This window comes from Engraulis encrasicolus, chromosome 7, assembly GCF_034702125.1.
Source record: "Engraulis encrasicolus isolate BLACKSEA-1 chromosome 7, IST_EnEncr_1.0, whole genome shotgun sequence".
Classification (NCBI taxonomy): Eukaryota; Metazoa; Chordata; class Actinopteri; order Clupeiformes; family Engraulidae; genus Engraulis; species Engraulis encrasicolus.
This window is the reverse complement of record NC_085863.1, coordinates 30492107-30504606: the sequence shown is the minus strand read 5'-3', so window position 1 is coordinate 30504606 and position 12500 is coordinate 30492107. Positions and strand designations below refer to the sequence as shown.

The window sequence follows — 12500 nt, the reverse complement described above, 5'->3', positions numbered from 1 at the left end:
CAAAAAGAGAAAGCGAACGTGTGTTTGTGTGTCAGTGTGAGTTATTTGTGAAGTTGTTCTCTATGCCTGTTTCCTTTTGGTTGATTTGGTTCATTTTGCCAAAACACTTTATCGACTTTAAACACACCATGCGTAGGTACAGTATGCATTGGCTGTGTTTTCAGTGCCCTTTGACGGAAGTGTGACATTGTACGTACGCAGCACACATCATATGGAATCCAGCGACTGTCACATGCCACACAGTCTGTGATGATGAAAAGTCATGCGTCCTGTGATTTATATACAGTACAGTATTACAGTATCTGTCGATGTGTTTTTCAAATCCATTGTTGTATAGATTTTTTGTAACACTGCTTGTACTACAACGAACTTGAACTGAACTGAGCAATTGAAAAAAAAAATGACGTCTAAATGTTATCCAGCAACATAATCTATCCAACAATACATCAGATATGCGTCCAATCAATATGCATGTATTAACATGAATAAAACATGGAAAGATGTACGACACTGCTTCCTCTAATTGTTTTCACACCTTCACTTAGACTAAAACTGTGCAGCATCCAAGCCCACTGTAGAGTTTGTCTCCTAGTCTTTGCTCTGGTATGAACTGCACACTGTATAGTATGCATGTCATGCACAAGCCTGAACCATTTGTAAAGCTGTATATTGTGTGTGCTATTCTTTGCACTGGTATGGACTTAGTATGCACACTGCATAGCATGCACATTGCACACACAAACACACACATCCCTCAGCCATTTTGTAAAGCATCATGTACAGTGTATAGATTGTCTGCTGTTATTTGCTCTGGTATGGACTTAGTATGCACACTACTATTCGCATGCATGCCTGAGCCATTTTTAAAGCGTCCTGCACAGTATCCATGTTCTCCCTATATAGTAGATAATATAGATATAGCCTATTGGTACAGTAGATGGCTAACTAATCCCTCCTGAGGCCCAGCAGAGCATCCAGTACACACCCACCACTACTGCTGGGCCAGGACAGATGGCCATCACACGGAAACACTGAGAGCCAGTGAGTAGGGGTGGAATTAAAATGACGAAATACTCAATAGCCTACACAATCTGAGCAATTGTAGAGGAATCTAAATCTAAAAGGAATGAATAAAATAGAACAGAATAGAATAAAGTAAAAGATTCTTTGCTGTCACTACATGTGGTACCAATGTCTTGAAGTGTCTGTGCAGGATGTATCATTTCAGGAATGTATGCTGTAAAAAGTGAAGCATAGAAATGGCTGAGACATAAGCACTGTGTATCTTTTAACTGTCCTTCAACTTAATTCCTGACGGTATCTAAAAGAATACACCCAAATGACAGTGGAACTGAAATGGTTCAGGCATGTGCGTTACATGACATTCTACACAGTGTGCATGCTAAGACACTTCTAGAGTAGAGTAGACAACCTATGCAGTAGGGATGTATGCTGCCTGTACAGCTTATATGTGGCTTTGGCATATGTGTGTAACCTCCTACACAGTGTGCATGCTAAAACATACCAGAGTGAAAAACACACACCCAGTATGCATGTTAAAGGGGAGATCAGAACAGAGTGCTTCTGGGCAGGCTTTCTGGGGCTTGTAAGGTGAGAATGATTTGCAATGACACGAGGCTTATGAGGGTTAGGAACTGATGTCGAACATGACGACCAAGGCTTTTCATTTCCTAATTACACAAGTGAGCATTGATTTGTTGTTGTTAGTAGCCTGTGACTCAAATCTGTGTGTGCGTGTGCGTGCATGCACGTGTGTGTGTGTGTGTGTGTGCGTGCGTGTATGTGTGTGTGTTTCTAAGATTCCTATGTTTGTGTGTGCGAATAGCAGCAGTAAGGGGGCACCGTGTTTTGTGAAGGCTGGTTGTCTTTGAAATGACCTACAGTAGCATCAGGTTATTTATTTTGGTGCCGGGCCGCACCCATGCTAAATCAGAACAGAGGGAGAGGGAGAGGCCCAGTCCAGACAGGGGAAAAAAAACACCAATCAGAATCTTGTTTTCCCTAACCCACCATCCCCTCCAACCTCTGTGTGCGTGCGTGCGTGCGTGCGTGCGTGCGTGCGTGCGTGTGTGCATGCGTGCGCGTGTGTATGTGTGTGCGGACGTATGAATGCTTGCATGAGCAAGAGAGAGAGAGAGAGAGAGAGAGAGAGAGAGAGATACGAATAGAGAGCAAACACGTGTTTTTCTCCTTGTATGCATCCAACCAGCACTACCCCCCCCACCCCCCTTCTCCTGCCATGACACCCCCCCCCCCCTCCCCCCTCTGTGCTCCTGTGACGTCACGCTCCACCTCCATCACTGAGCCTCCATCTGTTCAGCCCATGCCACGGACAGCCAGGAAGAGGAGAGGAGAGGAGAGGAGAACGAGCTTAGAAGGAGGAGAGGAGAAGAGAATAAAAAGGAGAAGAGGAGAAGATAATAAAAAGGAGTAGAGGAGAAGAGAATACATGGGTTCCAAATTTTTGTTTTCCCCTGACTGCGCGAATCTAACTGCGCACAACTCAACCTCTGATTGTTGGAAACCGCTGTTGGTCAAAAAATTAGCTCACGTGGTTGGCTGCCAGTGTCTTGCCCCTCCTCACAATATCGTGTTTACAAGCACAGTGAACCCATGTATGAAAAGGAGGAGAGGTGAGAGGAGAAGAGATCAGAGAGGAGAACAGGAGAGAAGAAGGAGAGGAGAAAAGTGGAGAGGAAAGGAGAGAGGAGCAAATGAGAGGAGGGAAGAGAAGAGTGAACAGTATAGGAAAGGGGAGGAGTGGAGTGGAGAGGAGAGGAGTGGAGATGAAAGGAGAGAGGAGTAAGGGAGAGGAGAGAAAGAGGAGTAAACAGTATAGGAAAGGAGAGGAGTGGAGAAGAGAGGAGTGGAGTGGAGAGGAGGAATGGAGCGGAGACCGAGGAGAGGGGCGGAGACAGGAGAGGAGAGGAGTAAATGGGGCAGAGATCCAGGAGAGGAGCAATGGAGCGGACACAGGAGAGGAGAGGAAACCAGAGGAGAGGAGCCTGTGTCATGGCCATGCCTGCCTGCCACGCATCGCCTCACTGCCTGCCACCTCTCCGCTCTGTTGTGCAGGCCAGTGAGTTTACCCAGACAGGCCTCAGCACAGGGGGCTGAGAGGGAAGGCAGGCTTAATTGAGTGCATCATATTATGCATTTCATGCAGTTCCTTCTAATAAGCTTGTTACCCAAATGATAATGGTCTTAATCTGTGACTTAAAGGCGCACTGTGTAGGATGTGGCCAGAGTAGGTATTGCAACTGTACTGCTCCAAATTTGATCTTTTCATGAATATTTACTGAATAATAAACTAATATTTAGTCGCATGACGAAAGTAAAGCAGGTTTTGCAGCTAAAATGTCTATTTCTGGGAATTCAAAATGGCATACCATGGAGAAGATCCCTCTTTTCATGTATGAGAAATGCAATTTTCCCAGTCGTAATGAATACTTAGAATTTAATGGTGATGGTAAGTATTCGTGGAAAAGGTAACATTTATGAATGGACAGGATGAATTTTTGATATAAACTACTGAAAATATTACACAGTGCACCTTTAAGACTCTGTGTTGTTATGGTGTAGTGTAGTGAGTTGTATGGGACATTTGTCACACCAAATATGGTGATAAAGCGTATGCACATGCAGATAAGTTTACCAGTTTGTTAGAGGTAGGTGTGTTCAATTCCAAAAAGCTAAATATATGGGGACACAGGAAGAATGGTAGCTGAATTTCACAGTTACCCAAGCTGTTATTTACCAGGTTTAGGAAGGTGAATGATATTTGTAGGTCCAAAAGGTGTTCAATTTTTTGTGGGTATCTACACTGTAAAAAAGTGAGGCAAAGAGTAACTCAGGTGTCTCCCAATGCATTCACTTTTGTCACTTTTTTCACTTTTCAAGTTTATTTTTTTTTACTGTTGTGCTTTTTAGTTATGATAGGACAGTGACAGAGGGACAGGAACCAAGTGGGGAGAGAGAGATGGGGAGGGGCTGGATAATGACCCAGGCTGGAATGGAACCCAGGTCGCTGGCATAGTAACCTAGTGCCCTACCGTTAAGGGCACACTAACCTTAGGTTGGTTTGACTTGTATTGTTACTCAAGTGCCATGAAACTTAAGAGAGTGTAAGTGTAATGTGATTGTCCATGAAAACATTACACAATGCAATATGAGACCTTGATGTTTCAAAGTTCTCGACCTTTCACAGTGTATTCTTAAAGCCTCTATACTTTCATATAAAGGGTATCAAGGTGTTAATTCTTTGTGCAGTACAGAAAATAGGGTGATTGCATCATGCCTTGGACAAATAACGACTTAGCACACATACTCTGCAGTCTAGTTTCTTTTTATGTAAACAATCATTCAGAACATACACTTTTGAGTTCAATGCAGGTGTGGTACATTGAAGTTCCTTGGTTAATATCACGTGAGATACAAAGGAAGGCGAAACATCCATGATTTCTCTAAGCCTTGGAAGATGAGCATACCAATGTAGTGTGAGTGAATATTTCTGAATCCTTGTGGTGCCAAGGTGGTTGAATTGTCACACTGAGTGCATTCCAATATGCAGACTCCCGTCCTCCACTTGTGCTTGTGGCCTCGCCCCGCCTCCTGGCATCTCCTCCGTGGAGAAAACAATTAAGTTTTCCAGCTGTCAGCCTGGCCACAACAACTTTTGGGGGACTGTTTTTCATTCACCATCCCAATTGCAAATGAGAAAATGACATTAGAATTGTGATTTTGCAAGATATTGAATTAATTTTCTGTTGTCAGTGACATCATCATGAGGTCAGAAGCAGGCAAGTGAGCAAGGGAGAACGGAAGTCCGCAGATTGGAATCCACCCCTAATTCGTATATGTACCTGCCACATAGAAGATTATAAGCATGTGATGATGGCGTGTCAGAGAGTTGCAAGGTCGGCACAAGTTATGGCAACACTTCACTTGACATTGTCACATAACCTGTCACGTACATGACTGGATACCAAGAAATGACAAAAAACTGGTGACGTACAGCTGATTAGCAGACAAATCCTGGGGTGCATTTCTCAAAACCATAGTTGCTAACTACATTAGCTACTTTGTTGTTTTCAATGCAAAATCCCATTGACAACTACCCAAGTTGCTAACTGGCTAACAACTACGCTTTCCAGAACTGCACTCCTGGTTAGCCTATGTAGCAGTGCACAGACAATCTGACAAAGTCAAGCTTATTAAGACATGTATGCGGAAATGCACCGTCAACAAAGCGAACAATGGAGTTTTTTTTCACTTTTTTTAAAGTCATAGCTAGTTTGGCATACGAGTACCTCAAAAATAAAAAATACAAAATCTTCAAGTATATCAGATTCACTGCCAAAAAATGTTTTTTGACACGAGAACACTGCACACCTTCTTCATGGACACAGTTGCTCTAAAACATCAAAGTACATTATTGACAAAGTTTACATGTAATATCTTCTGCAGGTTAGTATAGCAGTTACACACAGTAGGCTCCACAGTAGATTATTGCCAGAGACAGTTAGATAAGGCAAAACAAAACATTCCGTTTGGTTTTGTGTGTTGGACCAGGTATTGACTTTTTTCCCTTTAATATATATATTTTTTCTCACCACGTGGCCATTGGTTTCTGTGCATAAGTGTCATTCAATTACTTTCAAAAAATATAAAGACAGTATAAAACTATGCTACAAATAGGTACAAATAACCAAAATTATATTTCAGAAATCATAGCTCTGTTGAGTTTATCCTCAAATAAACTTCCTTATAAGATAGTGCTATTGTATGCTTTTACAAATACAAGGAATCTAAATTGAATATCCATCAGTTAGTTTTTTTTTAATCCATCAGTTCAGTTTAGGCAAAAGAAGACATTTTGCAGTGTTTTTTTTTTTTTTACAGTTGACCTTGGCAACAATGATTCAGGTATTGCCAGGCCAACTTAATACGTAATAAAAAGGCCAAGATGTATTAGTAATTATACCCATATATTCTGATAAGGAACTTCTGTTCAGTTAATACGCGCACACTGTAATCGGTACCCATATCAGCATCCGGACATGGAGCACCTCAACCGATTCACACAGTTGTACAGAAGAGTTGTAGCCTACAGTACCTACAATATGTCGCATGATGATGTCTCCAATGGTTGTGCAAAAAACATGTGAAAATGGATTTGGTAACGCCGCCTGACACGGTTTTAAGCTGTCTTAGTCACTCAGGACGTGAATGACTTGTCCCAACTCCTAAAGTGTGAATTATTGATGTGGAACGCTGCATCTGGCGCTTCCTTGCTAGTTCCTCGCCAGCGATCCTCACCCGCCTGGTCTGAAGGGAGCAGGACAGGCAGCAGAGACAACGACAGCTTTGGCTGGGGCCATGACAAAATCATTTGAAAGGGCAACCCATCCAATACATACAATGTAATGAGGACCCAATTCTGCCCCAACCCTCCTTCCTGGGCCCGGGGCAACTGACCCCTTTGTCTCTTCCCAACCCCTCCTTTCGCCTTCCATGAAGGTGGGACCTAGGCTTACTGCTTGTGTGCTTGCTATGCACTAGTGTCGCTGTCCATGGTACCAGTCAGCTTCAAAACGCCTCCACTAGATTAGGTTGAGTTTCAGCACTCCCTTCGCAGTACCAGTGGGTCAAAATCTGTAGTTCATATGCCATTTCAAAAATGTGCCTACTGCTACTACTACTTTAGTTTTTGTTTCTCCCTGAAATAGAATTTTTGATTTAAACAACATTTCTAATCCTCTAATGACTGACTTTGTAGCGAAGAGACACTTTGAGGAGTAAGGATTTCTCCCCAGTTATTCTAGAATTTTACTCAAACATTCTACAGCTCCCATAGAAGTCTGTGTTAAAAATCTCGCAAAGTCCTCATGACATCATAATGAGAACTCAAATTTTTGGCAAAATTCTTATCACATATTGGTGGTAGGCTACTCCTCAAAGGGTTTTAAATCCCCATGAGGATCGATCATCTAAGATATCTTGGGTGGGAAGATGAAACCAAGTGTGCGTGCAGCTCCGCTCACAGTGATATGTGTGTACTGACCACCAAACTACAGCTACGATGAGACCCAGTCTACATTACATTCATTCATTCACAACCTAGGCCTGAACAGGCTCCCTGTGAGGACACACCATACACTGAACTGAACACAAGTCATGAAACCTACGTAAACTCTCAGTTCTTTTATGTACACGGTGCACGTGTGGTGGCGTGTGTATTCAATGCACAAAACAAAACGAATAGCTCTGTGTGTGACTACATTTATCTTCACCGTAGGCTATAGAATGCAACACGTGGACATAACCAGACCTACATGTACGTACGGTACAGTAGGCATTCCATCCCAAGTTACAATGCATGGATCATGTGGTAAGTCGAGTAAGAGAGACTCTATGTGTGCTCTATGCTGTACGGTTCACACGCATACGGTCTCTACACATCGCTGGGTGTCCTTGGCCGCATCGTGAAGCTGCGCGGCATGCACCCGCAGCAGGCGAGCCGCAGCGAGCGCTGGATGTCGGGGTTCCTGAAGGCATATATGATGGGGTTGATGAAGGAGTGACAGATGGCCGGCAACGCGGTGGCGTACGTGTAGACCGTCGGGTAGCGGCTGTCCGCCACCAGCGAGTACATGGCGAAGGGGATCCAGCAGAGCGCGAAGGTGCCCAGGATGACGGAGAGCGTGGACACCCCTTTGGTGGTGGAGGAGGCGTGCGAGGTAGTCATGAAGTGCTGCACGGCGATCTGCTGCGCGTGGCGGAAGGCGATCTTGCAGATCTGCAGGTACAGCTGCAGGATGAGGGCGAAGACCAGCAGGAAGGAGACGGCCAGCGCCGCCGCGTTGTTCTTGTTCACCGGCCAGCAGATGCTGCAGGTGGCCTCGTTGCCCAGGCAGTTCCAGCCCAGCACGGGCAGCGAGCCCAGCGCCGCCGACGTCAGCCAGATCAGGAAGAGCGTCACGTAGGTGAAGGTGACGGTGCGCTCCGTGTGGTAGGTGAGGGCGTTGTACAGTGACAGGTAGCGGTCCACCGTGATGGCCAGCACGTTGAGGACGGAGGCCGAGAAGGCGGTGATGAGGACGCCGGCCGAGAGCAGCATCACCAGGCCCCAGTAGCCTTCCGCCGTGTCACCGGTCGCCGTGTCACCCACCATGTCACCCGGCGACACGTCACCACCAGCCACGGGCACCACCACGTAGATCACCACGAAGTTGAGGATGAGGCCCAGGCCGGCCAGCAGGTCCGCCAGGGCCAGGCTGGCGATGAGCACGAACATGGGGGCGCGCAGCGTGGGCGTGTAGATGATGAGGGCCATGACCACCGCGTTCTCCAGGGAGACCAGGGTGCCCGCCACGCACACCACCACGTCCCAGGGGTTGAGCGCGCGGGCCACGGGGACGAGGGAGGGCTGCAGCAGCTCGGTCGTGATGGTGGGGGAGTCGGAGTCATTGTAGCCTCCGGCTGCCGCCTCCTCCAGGCTGAAGATCACGGAGGAGGTGTTGTAGAGTTGGTTACTCATTGTTGCGGCAGGAGAGTGAATCACTGCTGTGAAAGGTTGGAGGTGGGTGGGAAGGGATGGAGGGATGGAGAGAGAGGAGAGGAGAGGAGAGGAGAGGAGAGGAGGTGTGGAGAGCAGGGGATGGGGGAAAGAGAGATATTAGAGAAAAAGGCTAGCCTTAGTCTGTTAGAGCGTTTGCCTTACATCTCAATGATTTGTGGACTCATATATTTCCTGGTCACGTTTCATGGCGGGATCCCAGAAAGAGACGTCAACTGCAGCCACATGCATTCCCCATTCACGAAAACCGAGACTGAGGCTCCACAGAAACATATCTCACAAACACACCGAAAGTCTGCTTATATATTGCCATATATGATGTGCGTGACACACTAAGCAGCGACGCATGCAGCAGATTGATTGCAGGGACAAAAATAGCGAATCAGAAACGTCAACTTCGGGGGGTTCACTGAGTCCGACGGCACGCTATTGTTGGAATCTATTTCCATTTTTAGCCCACCGTCAAGCACCAGCCGAGACCTGTGCAGTGCTGTGGGGGGTTATGTCATTGATCGTCCTGCATGTACACTATGCATGCGTGCTATCCCAATAGTACTACCAACGTTATTATTATTAATAATAATAATTATAATAATAACACTAATACTAATAATATATGCATGTGCTGGAGTCTACTTATGGGATACAATACATAATTTACGTTAGTGAGATTAAAGCTGCACACACACACACTTAAAACATCAAAGCTTGCACCAACCAGGGCTGCCGCGCGAGGCTCCATGTCACTCCCATCAAATGGTGAAATGACGGTCTTTCAAAGAAACGCCTGTGCATTCCGTGACAACCTCTTAGAAGGAAGATGGAGTCGCAGAGAAGGGGAGAGAATGAGATAGACGGAGGGAGAGAGACGGGGAGAGGCAGAGGGAGAGCGCGCGCACCGGGGAGACAGCGAGAGCTAGAGGAGAGCTTGCACGCGCGCCGCGCGCCAGAGGTTAAACGAAACAAATCAACCGCCACCTATCCTGTTTAGACCGCGTACTCCTCTGTTGTTGTTTCAACTGGTATTAATGTTATTTTCATCTTTTCGAGGCGGGAGAAGCGTACAGCCCTGGGCTGTCGCTGGGCTTGGAGTGTTAGTCTCCAGTCTGTGTCTCCTACTTGAGACCACCTCATTGGTTCTGGGCTTGCATCTCACAATTGACGTCAAATGCTCACCTCATTTTTGAACGGGCAGGGTAATTCACAGCCTGAGATCTTTGGCATGCCCGGAAAAGATACATACTGGGGCTGGCGAACACTGACGACAGAAATATATAGCAGACAAAAAGGGAGATGTATACAAACAATACAACCAAATCTGACCAACGCTAACATGATAGCGAGCGTTAGGCCATACAACCAGGTGGGGCCACCCCCTCCACCCCCTCTCTCTCTCTCTCTCTCTCTCTCTCTCTCTCTCTCTCTCTCTCTCTCTCACACACACACACACACACACACACACAAAGGTATAAGATATTGCCGGAAAGAGTGCAATCCAGCGACATTATCAAGGACAAGCTTCTTCATGCATACATAAACTCATAGATGTTTTAGTAGGTTAGGTTCTAATTATTTAACAGGTAGGAGCCTATTTCATTGGGCCCATATTTGGATTCCTTAGCATCACTGATGATGGTCTGACTGTGACCGAAAACGTCTGCACTTCACTTGGGCAGCATTTTTTTGTTTTTCTAAAATGCAATAAAAGTGTACTATTGCATCAGCCTTTCGGTGTGCCAGTTCCCCTTGCCTGTTTCTGGTTCATTAGCAGAGAAAATATCCTGTGGGCTGTAGGTGAAGTTAAGTGGTGGTAAATTAGTTTGATCCTAATGAGGTGGTATGATTTTAAACTGACCCCATCGTAACCATCAAGCCTCAGCCCATGCGGATTAAAAGTGAGGAGGCTAACACTTTATTGCACTGTCCCCCTGTTACTGTACATACATTAAGTGCAGTGTAACAAATTATGTGACAAAATGTAGCATTTTTTGAGGGAGATGCAAAGTCTATCTCCAGCCTACACATTGAAGCATGGGTGCCGCTAGGGGGTGGGGAGGGAGGTGTTACAAATTCTAAGGGCCCAAGCACTGATGGCACTGACAAAATCCAAATCTTTCATGGGCCCCAACATTTCTTGCGGTGCCCCTGCGTTGAAGTTACAATTGATCATACCATACGGTATATTCCTTCACTGACCTGCTAATTGATGTTATTGCCTTAAACACGCCACACTGACACTTTGGGAATGATCAAAATGGGTTGTTCTCCTATCTTGTTTGAATTTGAATTATTCTAGATCAGTGATTCTCAAACTGTGGGCTGGGGCCCACTGGTGCACCTTGAAGGTATTCCAAGTGGGCCTTGAACTAATTTTCTTTTTTGTTTATTTTTTTAGGACTTTTTCTGCCTTTATTTGATAGGACAGTTGGAGATGGTGACAGAAAGTGAGTGGGAGAGAGAGATGGGGGAGGATTGGCAAATGACCCGGGGCGGAATCGAACCTGGGTCGTCGGAGTAGCAATCCAGTGCCCTACTTACTCATTTTCTAAAAATCGAACTAATATTTCTGGTGTGTGTGTTGTTGTTGCTTTTGGAAAAGGTTAAGAACCCCTGTTCTAGATAGTGTGCCTGTCCAGGTAATGTTACAGGTAGTGCAGTATGAGTGGGCTCCAGCTATCAGTTTCCATCATGTCTGCTTCTCCATACGACCAGTACAGCTCTATGCCAGGAGTTCCCAAACTTACCATATACCGGTAGATTCCAGCCAATGCCCTCCATCCCTTGAATGGGTCGTGTCACACACTAAATGACATTGGCCTCAACACCACATATGGATGTGTCATTTTAAGAATGCACGAAACTTAAGCACTCAAACCTGAGTCATTACAGTATTTGTGTTGAGCGTTTTTAATCTGCTGTGCAGTGTTCTACCTTGGACACCAGGGGGCGGCCAGTCATCATCCTGTGACTGTAGTGTCTTTACACAAGAGCAGAGCACAGTCACTTGTATAGAATGTAGCCTTGTGTACTCCTCCCTACAAAGCCAAAGTGAAGTATTTACAAAATTGAGTTTAGACTGGAAATAGTCTTCATTACATCTCCTTTATCTGGTGACAACAAAGCCTCCTGGTCCAAATGTGTCCCATTGTAGAGACTGTTATGTCAAATGTACAGCAACTAATGCCAAGGCTTTGAAGGCATTTGTCCGTTTCAATGTTGGTGGCGTAGTTACTGCACTTTGGCTTTTTGCAGGGTAGTACTATAGACATAGATGTCATTAACTTGGTGCATTTACCTTTATCTTATTTGTGTTGTGAACAGTATATTTACATTAGATGCATTTCAAGTACTTCTGTTCTCAGAAGTAAGATGCTGCTACTTGGTGGTCACTGTACTATGCTGACAAATGATAATTTAGAAATAGAAATGATAGAAAAAAATAATAGAAAAAGATAAAAAAAAAGAAAACATATCCGCTGTCAAAAGTAATTATTTGAAGATATAATATATTTGTAATATATTTATACATATATAATGTATTTATACATATTTATATTTGCATATTGGTCTTTCATCCTTTGTTGCAAAAGCAGTGATTTCACTAATAAGTCTATTTACCTGACTAATAATTTGGGATCATTATAGCACTAGCTAATTCATTCAGTGACCTCTAATAAATATGTGTACTATCTACTTTCTGTAGCCAGCATTTCCATAGCCGTATGCTAATACTGCACTAAATGATGCTACCAAAGTATGATTTTATATCTACAGCATGAATGCGGATGTACATAGCTGTGAAATGTGTGGGAGGGTGTGGGAGGTGTGACTGGTACATACTAGTGTGTGTGTGTGCGCGTGCGTGCGTGCGCGCGCGCACGCACGTGTGTGTGTGTGTGTG

The 12500-nt window shown here is 45.0% G+C and overlaps 1 protein-coding gene across 1 annotated transcript in view; it reads right to left on the bottom strand.

Annotated features, from left to right (window-relative positions):
• Nucleotides 1-7474: 7474 nt before the first annotated feature.
• The window catches only part of gpr185a (G protein-coupled receptor 185 a), a 6264-nt gene continuing 1238 nt past the window's right edge, over nucleotides 7475-12500 (bottom strand). The window contains exons 2-4 of the mRNA XM_063202207.1: nucleotides 11531-11576; nucleotides 8218-8586; nucleotides 7475-8157 (exon numbers count right to left, since the gene is read on the bottom strand). Coding sequence (XP_063058277.1) covers nucleotides 7475-8157; nucleotides 8218-8586; nucleotides 11531-11576 — 1098 coding nt within the window. The remainder of the gene's footprint in view (nucleotides 8158-8217; nucleotides 8587-11530; nucleotides 11577-12500) is intronic.